Source organism: Alligator mississippiensis, chromosome 5 (genome assembly GCF_030867095.1).
Source record: "Alligator mississippiensis isolate rAllMis1 chromosome 5, rAllMis1, whole genome shotgun sequence".
NCBI lineage: Eukaryota > Metazoa > Chordata > Crocodylia > Alligatoridae > Alligator > Alligator mississippiensis.
Genome location: NC_081828.1, coordinates 172,640,140 through 172,658,051, shown reverse-complemented (window position 1 = coordinate 172,658,051; position 17,912 = coordinate 172,640,140). Strand labels below are relative to the sequence as shown.

Below are 17,912 nucleotides of genomic sequence, written 5' to 3'. Positions count from 1 at the left end.
CCTTTACATTAGAAGTGTGAGCACAAATATTTGTGCAATTGGCAAACATAATTAATGGCCATGAATTATTTTGTTTTTCTTATTAGTCTAGGTCAGTTAGGATTTCTTTATTTATAATGAGACTGACATAAATAATTTACCTGGCCAGGAATACTCTACCACAAGTTAGCAACAAAAAACAAAAAACAAAACAAAACAAAACACTGCTTTGGGCACTGAATCTAACCACTGCAGTTGGAGTGGTAGTATATATTTGAAAACGGTCATATTTATTAAGTATGAAAATTGTCTATTGTGTAGTTGGTAACATTATTAGAACTGGGCATATGTTATAAAGTATCTATTAATGGTGGGCTAGTTAGTGAAAATCAGTTTTATCCAGTGAAGCCTTGAACAGCTAGGGCTAGATTCTACTTCACCTTTTAGGCACTTAAGTGAACTTAGACACAAAGCTACTTGCAGATGTTTAGAAAAACAAAAGTGCTTTACCAGAAGAAGCATTACTTTAACCCGGCTCTGCAGCATCTCTATAAATCCGGTGCTTCAGCGGGGCATTTTGGCACATTTAGCTAAAGATAATTCAATCAGCTATTAGATAAAAGCACCAAAAAATCCCCACTAAAGCCCCCGATCTATACAGACATTGGGCCAACTGAGTCCAACTAATGCACTGCCTCCTCTAGGCATATGCTGGGTTTGGCACATAAGTGCACAGAATTTAAAGTAAAGCGACCTTCGTTTTCCTTTTTAACATCTGCAAGCATTAGTGTGATCCTGTTTGTCTCTGTTATAGTCCCTGCAAAAATGCAAAAATGTAGGTGCTTCCTTCTCCTCCTTGACATATTTTTGTAAATTTGTTGTAAGTCTAAGATGACAGAAGAGAAGTTTATAGCTTTTCAGGGATTTGAGAAGGGTGAAATTAGATCACACTTAAGTCCACTTGGGTGCTTAATAGATGGAGTAAGATCTAGTTCCCATTTTGTCCTGATGTCCTTAATGTCATCATCATACTGGAGATGGAGTTGAAGTTCAAAGTGAAAATGTGGCTAGTTGAGACTTGGTTTAGATATTATCTAGGTAAGCACCCAAACTGTTAAAAATATTCTGGAAAAGGAAATATTGTAGCACAAGAATTAGAGGCTAACTTAATCAATTCTTTCCTCTTAATTCTTCCCATGGTATGCAAGTTGTTTGGGTGTATTTCTTTTAGTGGGAGAAGTCAGAGGAGTTTGAACTAACAAACAAGAAAGGAAACTGAGAAAAAGAAAAATGAGGCACAAATGAGGCCATGAAAGGTCCACTTGCAGTAACACTGAAGAAACTTTTCCCCTCAAGAGGAGAAGTGGTATCCCATCAAGTTCTGCAGAATTTACACGCTTCAAAAGTTACTCTTCCAAATGTGAATTGATACAGTACTGTCTTTCTGATCCTGCAGGCTGATATCACTATTTCCCCTGCTGCTGTTTTCTCATTAGCAACATTTTAGAATTTTGCAGCACAAGTTCAGAATCTAGTCGGGTATGATGACAATGGTGATTTCACTTTGCTTGCTACTTGCCAAAGCCTTGAGAAATAGCAGAGTCAGTCATTATGGATATCAGCATTGGGGGAAGATCAAGAAAAGATTTAAAGAGTAGTAGTACAGCAGACACTCCCACTTCTCTACAGAACAGTTGGTAGGTAATGTAGGATACATCAATGTTAGCTTTCAACCACAGAACTGCTAGGCAGCTTTTTTTCTCCTCCTTGTTAAGTAGGCTAGGAGATATGGCTTCAGATGGGTCCAGCTCCAGTGTAAAGAAATGACAGTGAAGTCACAGCAAGGCTGGTGCATCCCATACCATAAAATTCATCTTGCTATGGACTGCACTTTTTAGTAACAGCCATTCTTTTAAAAAGGGACATAGGTAAGAAAAGCAGGGCTTCCTTGGATGATACAGAAAAATTTGAAGGAGTAAGTACCGATACAGAAAAAAATCTGTAGCATGCACACAGATTATTCATGTGGCTAAAATGCCTGCTAGAAATGTCTCCCTTGGTTTCTTCAGGCATGGGGATATGATTTTAATGCAAGGACTAGAGCTTTAGCTGTTCAGTTCTTAATGACTTTACATGATAACATTCCCATGAACAACTTTTGACTATGAATTCCTTAAAATCTCCATAAATCCAAGGCCAGGAAACATCCAAGAGCATCTAAAATGAAATATGTATGTGAATACGATGGTGTTGTGACTTGATGGTGAATGTGTTTCCTGTATGAAAGGAAACTTTAGTTCTGGAATAGGATATTTTAGTTAATAGAACTCAGGCACCGAGTGGGGGTTCCAGCAATCCCTGAACATTTAGGACCAAGGTTGAAAACAGCTTTTGAAAGGATTAAAGATTCCAGACACTGTAGCTGATTGATTTGTAGAGCCAAGAGATATCAAATACCTAGGAGGTCACGTGCTTCAGATGAAGGAAAACTACCTGATTTTAACAGGCCATTATTAGGGCATTGGTGGAACACTAGAGCTCTGCTGATTCATAAACTGTGTCTAAATGAGAGATATTTAAGTTTAAAAATTCAACAAGTCCCCTCACTGAATTTCTCCAAGACAGACATGAGCAGTCTAATAGTCTGCAAACTGCTGGCTCAGTTGTCAATATGGACTTTCACTCTCAACTCCTGCAAAGAGGGATTAAGTAAACTGACACAGTGCTATCTTTAGTATCTAATAAGTTTCTATAAAGGTAGCACTAAGGCCTAGTATTTCAGATGCATAAATTAGTATTGAATTTGTATTCTGCTGAGAGCACAATAAACCTATACTGGTGAAGAAACCTTTGAAATCTCAGTAAAATGAGTCATAAAAGTAGGTAGGAGTTGACTAGTTAGAAAGAAGTCTATTTAATCATATAAAAATGTAGGTTTGAAATCAACAATTGAGGGCAGAGGCACTTTGGATTGCGTTTTTATTTTTAAAATACGAAGTCAAAGTAGCTACAGATGCACAGCATGTCAGGAAAGCTTTTGGATGTGTTACAAATCCATATGCTATATCTCAAGCTGCTGAAGGTTTCATAGTAGTTTCATAGTTTCACAGTAGCTAGGGTCAGGAGGGACCTGAACAGATTCATAGATTCATAGATGTTAGGGTCAGAAGGGACCTCAATAGATCATCGAGTCCAACCCCCTGCATAAGCAGGAAAGAGTGCTGGGTCTAGATGACCCCAGCTAGATACTCATCTAACCTCCTCTTGAAGACCCCCAGGGTAGGGGAGAGCACCACCTCCCTTGGGAGCCCGTTCCAGACCTTGGCCACTCGAACTGTGAAGAAGTTCTTCCTAATGTCCAATCTAAATCTGCTCTCTGCTAGCTTGTGGCCATTATTTCTTGTAACCCCCGGGGGCGCCTTGGTGAATAAATACTCACCAATACCCTTCTGTGCCCCCGTGATGAACTTATAGGCGGCCACAAGGTCGCCTCTCAACCTTTTCTTGCGGAGGCTGAAAAGATCCAGTTTCTCTAGTCTCTCCTCGTAGGGCTTGGTCTGCAGGCCCTTAACAATACGAGTGGCCCTTCTTTGGACCCTCTCCAGATTATCCGCATCCCTCTTGAATTGCGGCGCCCAGAATTGCACGCAGTACTCCAACTGCGGTCTGACCAGCGCCCGATAGAGGGGAAGTATCACCTCCTTGGACCTATTTGTCATGCATCTGCTGATGCATGATAAAGTGCTATTGGCTTTTTTGATGGCTTTGTCACACTGCCGACTCATGTTCATCTTGGAGTCCACTAGGACTCCAAGATCCCTTTCCACCTCTGTGCCACCCAGCAGGTCATTCCCTAGGCTGTAGGTGTGCTGGACATTTTTCCTCCCTAGGTGCAGCACTTTGCATTTCTCCTTGTTGAACTGCATTCTGTTGTTTTCTGCCCACTTGTCCAACCTGTCCAGATCTGCTTGCAGCTGTTCCCTGCCCTCCGGCATGTCTACATCCCCCCATAGCTTTGTGTCATCTGCAGACTTGGACAGAGTACATTTGACTCCCTCGTCCAAGTCACTGATGAAGACATTAAAGAGTATCGGTCCAAGGACCGAACCCTGCGGGACCCCACTGCCCACACCCTTCCAGGTCGTAACCGACCCATCCACCACGACTCTCTGGGTGCGACCCTCCAGCCAATTTGCCACCCACCGATCATCTAGCCTGACCCCCTGCCACAGGCAGGAATGAATGCTGGGTTCACAAGACCCCAGACAGGTGATCATCCAACCTCCTCTTGAATATTATCCAACCTCCTCGTCCCAAGGTAGTGGGGAAGACCACTTCCATGGGAAGTTGGTTCCAGATTTTGGCCACCCTAACTGTAAAATATTGCCTTCTGATCTCTAACCTAAACCTGTTCTCCATCAGCTTATTACCATTGTTCCTCGTCACCCCAGGTGGTGCTGGGGAGAAAAGGGCTACCTATTTGCTGTTGATCTCCCCTGAAGAGTCTGTAGGCAGCCACCAGATCCCCCCTCAGCCTCCTCTTGCTGAGGCTAAACAGGTTCAGGTCCCTCAGTCTCTCCTTGTAGGCCCTGTCCTGCTGCCCTCTCACCAACTGGGTGGCCCTTCTCTGAACCCTCTCCAGGCTGGCCACATCCCTTTTGAAGTGCGGCGCCCAGAACTGGATGCAGTACTCCAACTGCGGTCTGACCAAAGTCGCATAGAGGGGGAGTATCACCTCTCTGGACTGGCTTGAGATGCACCTTTGAATGCATGACAAGGTATGGCTGGCCTTGCTGGCTACGGTCTGGCATTGGTGGCTCATGTTCATCTTGGAGTCAGTAATGACTCCAAGATCCCTTGGTTTCCATGCAGCATATTCAAACATGCATTGCTTTTGTTCTTCTCAGCAGAGTCTTGAAAACTGGCATCAGGGTAGCTTATTCATTCATCTTTTTTGTGGAAAAATGAATCAAGAGCTATAACAATAGCTATTGTTCTAGTAATTTGTTACTTTGATTACCTACTAAATCTACTGTTGTTCAAACTCATAACACTGAGGCAACCAGATGCGTTAGAAAAAATATAGCTAATGCAGCAGTAACTCTAGGTGAAGAACAGCCTAGCTGACTTCTATATGCTGCAGATATACCGTATTTACCTGAATTCAAAGTTACTTTGAATTTAAAATGATCCCCCAATAATCAGATTCTATACATTGAAAATTTATAAATTTGTTTTTAAGTTTCCATTTATAGAATCTAACTATTGGAGGGTTGTCTTAAAGTCCTCTCCCCTTCACCCCCCAGCCTGCCATAGCAGCAACAGGGAAAACAGCAGCAGAAGGCTGGCAGTAGGGGAACTGCCAGTAGTGTTAGGGACAGAAGGCTGGCAGTAGTGTTAGGGACAGGTGGCAGCAGGGTTGAGTGGCCTGGCCCCTTTCCATTGTTCTCTGCCACTTGCCCCCCTCCCCCAACTTGCCTCTCATGGTACCCGCTCCCCTGGCATCTGTTGTCCCCCCCTTGCCACTTGCCCTCCCCTAGTACCTACTCCTCAGCCAGCACCCCTTGGCACCTGCCCACCAGGTGGGCCGCCACCTTTTATTTCTTTTGCAGATCTGTTTTAGTTTGATACTTTGATCATGGCTCTAGGTTACCCTTAAAAACAAGTATATGTTCTCCTGAAAGTCACAGAGAGAAGGAATCTTTTGATTTTGGTAGTTTTCCAAATACCTTTTATGAATTGCAGTTTTACTACAGAACACCAGAGGAGTGACAGAGAAATTAGTTTATTGCCTTGTCTATCCAGATATGCCCATATACCATTCCACCAAATTTACCTGGAAACAAGTTTTGACAGCTGGATTTGTTTGGCTGGGTAAAATATTGATTGCAGAATAATTAATCTGATTTTTATTCAATATTCTATTTACAAATAAATTATTATTTATTTATCCATTTCTACAGATAATCAAATAATATTAATGAATCCAATTACCATGACTAAGCTTTTCCACTTTTTGACCAGCTGTCTCTCTCATATTTTAATCTTGGTTAGGTCTTACAGCTTCCTTTTCATGTAGTATATTTTAAAGTTAGGGCAGCAGAAGGATGGCCCTATCATCTAGCTTTTATGCCAGCACTATGTTCTTGTTGGCTTCATCAAGTCCTTTCAGGGTAGCTGTCGTAATTCTCATGGCAAGTGGCGTTCATAAAGATTCTCCTTTTATCAGGAGGAGAAGACTCTCTATTCTTTCTCTCCATATCTCCATAGTCTTGATCTAGAGAAGATGCCCATCCTTTTTCATTCATGCTTCAGCCTTCTTGCTCCTTTCCTTCACTCTCCACTATGTGGATCCCAGGGCCAGTGAAGTACCCTCCCTCGGTCCTGGAGAAATTGGAAGAATATTGCTTCCTCATAATAGAGGCATGAACAGCATAAAGAGGGCCACCTCTGTGCACAGGTTTACTGGATACAAGAAGAAGCCTTAGTCTTACCTCAATCCTGGGTAAGCTTTTTGAGAGAATTATCCTGGTGCATGTCCACGAGGGGCCAGCAGGGGAGATTATGCTTAGGGGCAACCAACACGGGTTCATTAGAGGCAGGTCCTGTCAGACCAACCTGGTGGCCTTCTATGACCAGATCACAAAATCCTTAAACGCAGGGGTAGCAGTAGATGTAGCCTTTCTGGACTTTAGGAAGGCCTTTGACACGGTCTCTCACCCCATTCTCATTAAAAAACTAGGGGACTGTGGCATCAACACCTACACAGTCAAATGGGTCACTAACTGGCTGGAGGGCCACACCCAGAGAGTGGTGGTGGATGGGTCATTTTTGACCTGGATGGATGTGGGCAGAGGGTTCCCCCAGGGCTTGATCCTTGGGCCTGCACTGTTCAACATCTTCATCAGTGACTTGGACAAGGGGGTAAAAAGCACCCTGTTCAAATTCGCAGATGACACTAAGATGTGTGGGGAAGTGGGCATGCTAGAAGGGAGGAATAAGCTGCAGTCGGACCTAGACAGGTTACAGGGGTGGGCAGATGAGAACAGGATGGGTTTCAACACTGACAAGTGCAGGGTACTGCACCTGGGGACGAAGAACCAGCAGCCTACCTACAGGCTGGGGAACTCCCTTCTTGTCAGTATAGAGGCAGAAAAGGATCTTGGAGTCATTATTGATGCCAAAATGAACATGGGCCGGCAGTGTGGGGACGCAGTTAGAAAGGCCAACCGCACCTTGTCATGCATCCACAGGTCCAAGGAGGTGATCCTCCCCCTGTATGTGACACCGGTCAGGCCGCAGTTGGAGTACTGCATCCAGTTCTGGGCGCCGCACTTCAGGAGGGATGTGGACAACTTGGAGCGGGTCCAGAGGAGGGCCACCCGTATGATCAGGGGCCAGCAGGGCAGGCCCTCCGAGGAGAGGCTAAGGGACCTGAATCTGTTCAGCTTCCACAAGAGAAGGCTGAGGGGGGACCTAGTGGCCATTTACTAACTAGTCAGAGGGGACCAGCAGGCATTGAGGGAGTCCCTGTTCCCCCGAGCACTACCAGGAGTGACTAGAAATAACACTCACAAGCTGGTAGAGGGTAGATTTAGATTAGATATCAGGAGGCACTACTTCACTGTCAGGGTGGCTAGGATCTGGAACCAACTTCCAAGAGAAGTGGTGCTGGCTTCTACCCTGGGGGTCTTTAAGAGAAGGCTAGATGAACACCTTGCTGGGGTCGTTTGACCCCAGTACTCTTTCCTGCCATGGCAGGGGGTCGGACTTGATGATCTGTCAAGGTCCCTTCCAACCCTACAACTATGAAACTATGAAACACAACGTCCCTGTCCCTCCCCATTACATTACTCCTCCACAATGTGATCCAGGCTCAATAAGGCCATAAATGTGTAACCTTCTCATATCATTAATTATAATTTGCATTCATCTTGTAGTTCCCAGCTAAATTTCCTTCAGTACAAAGTCAGCTCCTGGTTAATTAGATACTTTGTATTCTTAGTTTATAATTTTTAATTTTAGTAGACACTAAAATGTGTTATTCATTCTGTTTTTGAAAGCTTTAGTGCTATGATAACTTTTATTAACGTGACTAACCTATGATGTCTTATATTAAATCTTAGACGCAGACTGCACAAGCTAGGTGTGTCAAAGATTACCCAGGTTGATTTCTTACCTCGGGAAGTGGTGTCCTACTCCAAAGAAACACAGACCCCTCTGGCAACACATCAATCTGAAGGTGAAATATTTCTTATTTTAAAATTTATCAACAGCATTTGGTATCACAAAGAAAATAATGAAGACTTTGCATATATAATTATAAGTAATATAGTATACACTAATAATACTACAGTATTATACTAATAATTTTGATATTTCTATTGTATTAAGCATTGTTTTGATCTGATGCATCTGTTCTCCATAAATATTAGGTTTTTCATTTTTGTCAACATTAACAGACAAGTAGCAGACAGAAACTTAAGGTTTCAGGACACAGAATACACCCCTAATGGGGCCTGCCTTAGAGATCAGAGAAACATACTATAATCAACTATAGATTGAAAATATGAAAGATCAGAAAACATTCAAAAGATAACTGGATGCTTTACTATAAAAAATATGTGGAATTGTTAGCACAGAGAAAATAATGAAGACTTTTCTTTACAAATATAAGGTGAATACTAATAATTTTGATATCTCTATGCATTCTTTCAAGCTAAATGTTGTTTATGTTAATGGGTTGTTGTAAGAATAATTATAATAATGATTTTGCATTTTTTTAAATTGAGGTAAAACCAAAGTACAGCTGCCTGACCTTACACAGTATCGTCATAGCAGTAGAATGGGGGCATATTTTCAAATAAATTATTATGCTTGTACTTAAGAATTGCTTTGTGACATTTTCTTGCTTTCTCAAAGGAAGGTGGATTCATTCCAAAGGATCTGTAAAGAGGTAATGTTAGGATGTTACTGTTGTCTATTGGCTTAGTGTGCTTGTGTCTTCCTTTAGTGGATAGCCCCACACAGGAACAGAAGTGGGTGCTTGTTTGCAGTTGTTCAAGGAATAGGGAATCTACATTTTGGTGCAAGTAGTCCTGAGTCCTGTTCCTTCTAGCAAACAGTTTATACCCAGAGGCCGATCCAGATCCCCACCAGGCCAGAAGCAGGGGAGTGGGAGAGAATATATCTGCCTCTATTGACATGGTCCCAGATGAACTTAGCCCCTGTGCAGCCCAGGTGGAGAAGGCAGGATCTCTCCTTGCCTCCAGAACAGCCAAAACATGAGCAGCACCAGGCAGGGAAGGGGGAGAACAGTGGGGAAGGGGGATGGAGAGAGGAGGGGAGGGGAGAGGATGTGCCTTTGAGCATGGAGGTGGGGGAGTGGGGGAGGAGACTCAGAGGGTGCAGCCACCCTTGCAGCACCAGTTGCTGCAATCATACCCCACTTTATAAAATCCTGGATCTATCTCTCTATATGCCTGCGGAGCTGTTGTTTGTTACAATATGCTTTGCCATCAAGACATTCATAACAAGAATTCTTGATATTTGACATTCTAGTGTTGGCCTGACTGTTAGATTAACTTACTTAAAACATATGTTTGCCATGACTGTACCATGTGGGCATGTGTTGATTTCAATTTCATCCTATGCCAGTTAACCCTTTGTAAAATTAATTATCCTTCTGGTGCAATGTATTTGTTCTCCTTCAATATTTTGTTTCTCATTTTTGTCAGCATTAACAAGCAGGTAGCAGATGGGCACAGCTTCAGGGCACAGCACCCCCCCCCCCCCCCCCGGGGCCAGCATTAGAATTAGAGAGATATAGGAGGCACATATTATAATCGACTATAGCTAGAAAGTATGAAAGATTAGAAAAGGTTCAAAGGATAACTGGATGCTTTACTATAAAAAAAATGTGAAATCTTCCAGCTGGGATGAAAACATAACCAGATACAGCAGGGTGTGGCAGTATGAATATACCCCACTTCTGCTGCTGCCCCCAGCTAATTCAGGCACAGGGGAAGCCCTAGAACTGCTCCTGCCCTGCTTCAGCCACAAGCTGTGGCTGTGCAGGTTGTCAGGCTTGGTAGGGGACAGTGGTAGTGGTGTGCAGGTTCTTTTTTCCAGCACCAGAACCCTGCCTGCTTTGCTTCCCCCACAGGTGCTCCTCACTGGCCAGGAACAGATACTAGAAGGAGGGACCTGCACAGATTCAGGCACGGTTAGGCTCCTACCCATTGGGTCTCTTCTACTCATTTCCACCCCACTCTTCAGGAAGCAGCTGTGCAGGGAGCTGAATTCAGGTGGGGACAGCAGCAGCAGTGCAGAGGTTTCTCCTTCTAGTGGAGTGGTTCTCAACCTTGAGGCACCACTGGATAGACTCAGGGCACCCCTCGGAAAATGCCAGCTCTAAGTTATTGCTCTTGGTTTATCTTGTGAATCATATTTGTAAACCTACCATTGCTAAAATTGCGTGGCACCCAACAGCACACTTGAAAGAATCTCAAGATGCCCCAGGGCACTATGGCACCCCAGTTGAGAATCGCTGATCTAGTGCCTTCTCTTGGACATCTTCAGGGGACACTGGAGTGAGAGGCAGGCAGGGCACAGAGGCTGGAAGGAGGAACCTGCATTTGGCTGCCACTGTCCCAGCCACGCCCAGAACCCTACATAGCTGCTCCCTGCAAGCAGGCGCTGGAACAGGGAAGGAGCAGCTCTGTCCTCCATCCTGCCCTCAGGTTAGTGAGGGACTGTGTCCCTGGGTCCACCCCACTTCTTGTGCCTGCTTCCTACAAAGCTTTCCAGTGTCCCCTGTCAGCCCAGGGGATGCTTCAGCACCATCCCCCATGGCCTACCACATCTCCCTTTAGTGAATCCTGCATCTTTCCATGGTCGAGACTAATGCATAAGAAGCAAATAGATTGCAGTAAATTAAACAATTTTTTTAATGTAGCTTATTTCTGGAGGGGATCATAGGGTAGTAGGGATGGAGCATACTTTTTTTGTGCAAATAAGCACACTGTTGACTCATATTCAGCATATGGTCTGCTGCAACCCTCAGGTCTTTCTCTGCTGTACCACAGTCTAGCCAGTCATTCCCATCTGTATCTGTAGTTGCAGCCTTAGCATGTATGGTGAATCAAATGCATTGCAAGGCAACCAGTGCCAGGGGGGACTGGATGCTCTATATAGCCTTAATTAACAAAGCCTTTTCAAGCCTTTTCAAATACCAAGAATTTCTGCACTGACCATTAGGCCAAAGTCATTCTTGACAAGATTAAATAGAAAGAGAAAACACAGAGAGTTCAGTAGCAAAGGTTGACTAGACCAGTGTTTCTCAACCAGTGGGACACGAAGGTTGTGTAGGTGCAGCTTATCCGAAAAAAATGGCATTCCTGAGAAAGGTAGGGGGTCTGCAGGCTCAAGATTCCGCAGGAATACACTTCTTGGAAAAAGTGGGGTTTTGTTTTTATCATGGTTGGACCAGGGTTTTTTGACAAAATGGTTGTTGGAATGTAAGGTGCAAAAGGTTGAGAACTGCTGGACTAGACCTCGAGCTTAGTAAAGAGAAGAATGAAAGGAAATTGTATACTTTTCATCTCATCATCCTGTGCTCCATCACAAGGCAGAATAGTGTCTCTGTAGAATTCTGATGGAGGTAAGGATTTGTGGTTACCAGTTTTCAATCCTTCATAGCCTCTCTGGGATCATGTTTAAAGAAATATAATCAGGAAGAGTAAAGTTTAGTATTTCAGCATGGAAAACAATATATCCCCTGATGTCTGTTCTTAAGTGAGTGTAGGAGGTTGAAATTGTACTTCATTTCCAGTCTGTGGCTAGGGGTATGCAGGTAAAATTAGACACAAATGCTGTTTTTGTTCAAAAGGAGATTCAGAAAAGAGTAGTTTAGATCTTAGAAGTGGTAATTAATTGGAAACACTACAGAGGATAAATAAGCTTCATATTTGTGGCCCAGGCCTGCTAGGAATTATGTCCCAGGTTTAAATTTCAATCTCCTAAACCAGTTTAATGAAGATGTAGCCCTTCCATATTGTCAGCCTGAAAGATTTAAATGTATAATGAACAGAGGAGAATTTCTTGTAAAAATATACCTGAGGAAAAAATCTCCATAGCGTTTCCATTCATCCAAACAGCAAGACATTTCCAATATTGTCTTGGGGGAGTATTTTATCAGTGGTAACCAAGTCTTTGGCCTGTACATTGCTACAAGGTAGTTTACCATGGTTATAAATTCAGTTTTTCATTTCCTAAGGCAAAATATTTATTTACTTAGATGATGTATTGACTATGACTATCAGAACTCTTAAGCAGCCTATCTGGGCCACTGGAAAACTTGAAAAATTCAGGATTTCAGAAGCAGACTGTCACAATTGTGGGTCAGAAAAAAGACAACCAAAAAAACCTACAACAGGGATAATGGGGACTTTATCTTACAGGAAAATCTAAGGAAATAAGAAATATCTTTCAGGGGTCTGACACAAATAGGGTATCAGTACCAGGCCTGGTAAATACAGAACTTTTATTTTTCTAACCGAGAAATAAGAATCTGTGGTTTGGAAATCTAATACCTAAAGCCTACTACCTCCAAGAGGCTCTTGCATCTATAGCAGTAAGGGTCCCGAGCCTTTGGCAAACTACTATTTGCACTTTGTCAGTTTGGAGTCAGGTCCTCTATAAAACACCAGAAGAGCCCTTCAACATGCCAAGTGCAGCTAGGCATCTGAGAGTCTGATACTGTGATCAGTAGAGTCTCTGAAACTAATTTTAGAAGAAATAATATGGCATTATTCTTCACTACATTAAAAACAGATGACTTTTCCTTTTAGGAATAGGTAATTCTTTTTATTTTAAGGGAAGAATAGCATGTTATTTTTCCCCACCCACTCTGTTATTTAGGGAAATATATATATGTCTCTTCCAACCTCTGATCACAGGTCCTAATTTACATGTTGTGTTTAGGTTATGGTAAGCTTCTACTCTTTCTTTCTCTACTTGCAGGAAGTGGAAGACTTCAAAGAACCCAAATTCTGGGTCTGAGCCCTAGGAAAATGGGGTTCTTTCCTCCTCCTCAAGGCATAATTGGACATAGATTTTTAAAAAAATTATTCTTGCCTTTTCTTCCTTTTCTGTTGAAAAACAGTATGGGTTTGATTAAAGCCTAGGTAATGCCAGCTATTTTCTAATCTTTTAATGGTAAACCCCTCCCCCAGAATTGCACCAGAAAGAGAAATTTACCTTCTTCCACTGCACAGAGGCCTCCATATTCCCCATAATGCCATGCCATCCCTAAGTAACCTTCACTTAAAGTCACTTGAAGCTCTTTTAATCTAAAGCCATACCTGGGAGATGGCAGCACTACTGACCTTTGCCTGATCTCTGCTTTGGGTGAATCCCCAGCTGGCACACAACAGGGGATACTTCTCTACCTTGTTTTAATGCAGGGTAGAGAAGTGTCTTCTCTTTCTAGTGCCTTTTTTCCCCTCTTTCTCATCATTTCTTTTGTGACGAGAAGATAATTTTACAAGTTATTGTCATTCCTTCTTGTGCATTCTGTTTCCTTCAACTTCTATATTAAGTTGTTCATTTCTTTCAGAAGTGGATCAAAATAAAATGACAAATCTAGTAGGGAAGTTCAGAGTCCTACAGGTTTTTCAGGTTATTTATTCCTTTTGGATGTTGTAAACCTCCAAAAAATGTATCCAATGGTATACTTTTAAAAATGAGCTGTTGGTAGTTGACTGCTTGTACCCAGTATTGTCACCCTAAAAAATAGTGAGTGAAGCCTCCAAAAATCGAGAGATTAAAAAAAATACAATATTGTTATTTTGCCTTCTGGGTTTCAAATCCTTATAGATCACACCACCATGGTGGCTAGAAACTTATTTTGAATGATAGCTAAGATTTTGGTGTTTTCATGTGACTCCTTACTCCAGAAAAATAAAGAAAATAGCAAATATGGCAAGACTCCCATAACTGGCAACTTAGCTTGCCTGTGAGATACAGTGTCTGCAACAGATGTGTGAAAATCCATGAAAATATGTGAGAAGGACAGAGCAAATGAGAGGGGAGAGGCAATCAGCAATAGATGTAGGAAAGTGTAGATTACCTTTTGACAGAAAGTATAAATAAGAAACTGATGAATGAATTACAAGTATAGCAAAACTGGGACAGAAATCACTACAAAAAGTAGATAAATGAAAAAGAAACAGGTTACAGAAAAGCTTTGCTGTCAGGCTTAAAGGAATAGTGCTTTATTATTTATGTTGATGAACCTTACTTTAGTTCTAATTTTGTAATAATTATAATTGTTTTCTGTATTGGTACCTATTACATGATACAAATGGTTGTGAAAATCTGCTTTGTCTTTTCTCGTTTAACTATAACATGTAACTGTAACATATCAGGCTGAAGATGCCATATCTTGGTAGATGACAGTAAATGTCCAAATTCAAAATCCCTTTGTTTGATCTCATAGATTTCATAGATTTCATAGACATTAGGGCTGGAAGGGACCTCAGAAGATCATCGAGTCCAGCCCCCTGCCCAAAAGGCAGGAAGTCAGCTGGGGTCATAGGATCCCAGCAAGATAAGCATCCAGTTTCATCTTGAAGGTGTTCAATGAAGGCGCTTGAACAACCTCCGGTGGCAGGCTGTTCCAAACCTTGGGGGCTCGGACAGTAAAGAAATTCTTCCTTATGTCCAGCCTGAAACGATCTTGTAGTAGTTTGTGACCATTCGTCCTCGTCATCCCTTGGGGCGCTCTGGTGAACAAACGTTCCCCTAGATACTGGTGGTCACCCCTGATAAACTTGTAGGTGGCCATCAGATCACCCCTGAGCCTGCGCTTTTCCAGGCTAAAGAGCCCCAGGGCTCTCAGCTTGTCATCATAGGGTCTGCTTCCCTGACCTCTGATCATGCGCGTGGCTCTTCTCTGGACTCTCTCAAGCTTCTCCACATCCTTTTTGAATTGTGGAGCCCAAAACTGGACGCAGTACTCCAGCTGCGGCCTCACTAAGGCCGAGTACAGGGAGAGAATGACGTCCCGGGATTTGCTTGAGAAGCATCTATGGATGCAAGCCAGCGTTTTGGTCGCTTTACTAGCCGCAGCATCGCATTGCAGGCTCATGTTCATCTTGTGGTCAATGATGACCCCCAAGTCTCTTTCTTCCATAGTGCTAACCAACATAGCACTGCTGAGCCTATAAGGAAGCTGCGGGTTTTTTTTCCCAAGGTGGAGAACCTTGCATTTATCGGCGTTGAACACCATCAGATTCTCATCCGCCCACTTGCTGAGCCTGTCCAGGTCAGCCTGGATCACCCGCCTGTCTTCTGGTGTGGATGCTTTGCCCCAAAGTTTGGTGTCATCGGCGAACTTGGCCAGTCCGCTTCTGACTCCAGTGTCCACATCATTACTGAAGATGTTGAACAGTATGGGTCCAAGGACAGAGCCCTGGGGGACCCCACTGGTCACAGGACACCACGATGAGTGACTTCCATCAATTACTACCCTCTGGGTCCGACCCCGGAGCCAATTTTCCAGCCAGTGGATCGTGGGGGACCCAAGGTGACAATTGGCCAGTTTCTCCAAGAGACGATCATGGGACACCAGATCGAAGGCTTTTTTGAAGTCAAGATATATGACATCAATCTCATCTCCCTTGTCCAGGTGATAGGTCACCTGGTCGTAGAAGGAAATGAGATTGGTCAAGCAAGACCTACCCGCAACAAACCCGTGCTGGCTATCCCTTAAGATGTTGGCGTCGGCCAGTCCATTAAGGATGGCCTCCTTAATAAACTTTTCTAAGATCTTCCCCAGGATAGAAGTCAGGCTGATGGGCCTATAGTTAGCTGGATCCACTTTCCTCCCTTTCTTGAAGATAGGCACCACATTGGCCTTCTTCCAGTCTTCGGGCACTACACCAGAGCGCCAAGAGTTTTCAAAGATCCGCGCTAGAGGCTGGGCTATGATGCTCGCCAGCTCCTTGAGTACCCTGGGGTGAAGATTGTCAGGGCCAGCTGACTTGAAGGTATCCAGCTTCTCAAGATGTTCCTTCACAAAGTCAGCATTAATGGAGGGCAGGGGATCACCCTCACCCGGACTTCCCGGCCCTATAGCGGGCACGGGCGTCCCATGGGGCTGATGAAAGACCGACGCAAAGTACCTATTTAATAGGTTGGCTTTTTCCTGGGCGTCAGTTGTCAGTTGCCCCATCTGGTTCAGCAGGGGTCCAACGTTGCCCCTGCTTTTCCTCCGGCTCCCCACATATCTGAAAAAGGACTTTTTATTGTCCTTGATGCTCAAAGCTAGCTGGAGTTCAGTTGCAGCCTTGGCTTTCCTGGTCTGCTCCCTACAGGACCGGACCAGTGCAGAATAATCCTCCTTGGAGGTGACTCCCATCCTCCATCCTTTGTAGGCCTTTCTTTTTAGTCTCAGGAGGTCTGCCAGGTCCCTGGAGAGCCAGGGGGGCTGCTGTGCCCTCTTGCTGCCTTTCCTCCGAGATGGAATAGACTTAGTTTGTGCATTGAGGATGGCTCCCTTGAGGAGCAACCACTCTTCTTGAACTCCCCTCTCCCTGTGGTCACAGTCCCTTAGGGCCTCACTGACAAGCCTCCTGAGCTTGTCAAAGTCGGCTTTCCTGAAGTCAAGGACTTGCGTGTTGCTGACTGACTTGCCAGCTTTTCGGCGGATGGTGAAGGTGATCAGCTCGTGGTCGCTGTCACCCAGCTTCCCATCGATCACTAGGTCGCCGACTAGGTCCTCCCCAGTAGCCAGCACCAGGTCGAGCAGCGCTTTGCCTCTCGTTGGCCCATTTGGATCAAATCAACAAAGCTTGTTTTTTACTTTTGTACCAGGTGGTACAAAATTGGATGACTAGAAAAAGTTAATCAGATGTGGGGGGGTGCTGGATTGTGAAACACACTTTCAATAATTTCTTGTTATGTCTTTACAACTGCACATTCCTGTCTTGATGCTAATATATTTTTAAACCACTCATAAAAATGTACTTCAAAAGCATACAAACAGTACCCTCTGGTGGTAGATTGATAAGCTGACAATTTATACATAATATACAACTTTCAGCAAAAAGATTGTGTGGTCTAATTGTTTCAATATGCATGCATTACTTGCTGTATTTTATTCAACTAGAAATATTTGTCATTGAACTTGTATTTACATAGAGTAATGAAGCAGCATGTTCGTAAATGTAATATTGAAAGAGGGAATACAGTTAACTTGAGACACTGATTTTCAGAGGTAAGACCACTAATAGAAACCGAAAAATAGAACAATAGGCGTTAGATGCTGTCACAATACCCAAATTCAGTTTACGGCCAACCAAAGGACTCATTCACCATGAAATCTGCAGTAAATCCCACTCCTGCCATCCCCTGACCAAAGGAATGACCAACACCTTTTTCAAAAAATCTAGAACTTTTTTTTACACCTGCTGAAGCTTCTTATATCAACTGGAAAACTAGATGTTGGTCTGTCTAAATTTCGTAGCATGACATAGGAAATATTCTGGTCTGTTATCAGGCTCAGTAGTGAGAGAAAACTGAAGAGGCCTTGAAGTGTGATGATTCAAGCAACAAAGTGTGCATCTCTGGGATGTGGGAGCAGGAGAAACTAAAGACATATGATCCATCTAATTGCCTGAAAGTCATAGTCCATTGGGGAACGTCATGTTAATAAGAAAATCTTGCTTCATTTGAACAAGGTATTAGGAAAAGTCAGTTGGCTGTATGGATCATCTACCTGTATGTGTTTGGCAGTAATCCTCAGCTGGGCATAAGGAAAAACTTGTTCTCCTTACAGGTAACTAGAATCTGGGAGACACTTCCAGCAGAGGTGGTGCAGTCACCATTCCCAGTGGTCTTTAACAAGAGGCTGGACAAATACCTCGTTG

The 17,912-nt window shown here is 43.4% G+C and overlaps 1 protein-coding gene across 4 annotated transcripts in view; it reads left to right on the top strand.

Moving 5' to 3' along the window:
* The window catches only part of DYNC1I1 (dynein cytoplasmic 1 intermediate chain 1), a 318,366-nt gene that overhangs the window by 81,795 nt on the left and 218,659 nt on the right, over positions 1–17,912 (top strand). For all 4 annotated transcript variants that reach the window (XM_059728979.1, XM_059728980.1, XM_059728978.1 and 1 more), the window contains one exon: positions 8,106–8,221. In XM_059728979.1, coding sequence (XP_059584962.1) covers positions 8,106–8,221 — 116 coding nt within the window. The remainder of the gene's footprint in view (positions 1–8,105; positions 8,222–17,912) is intronic.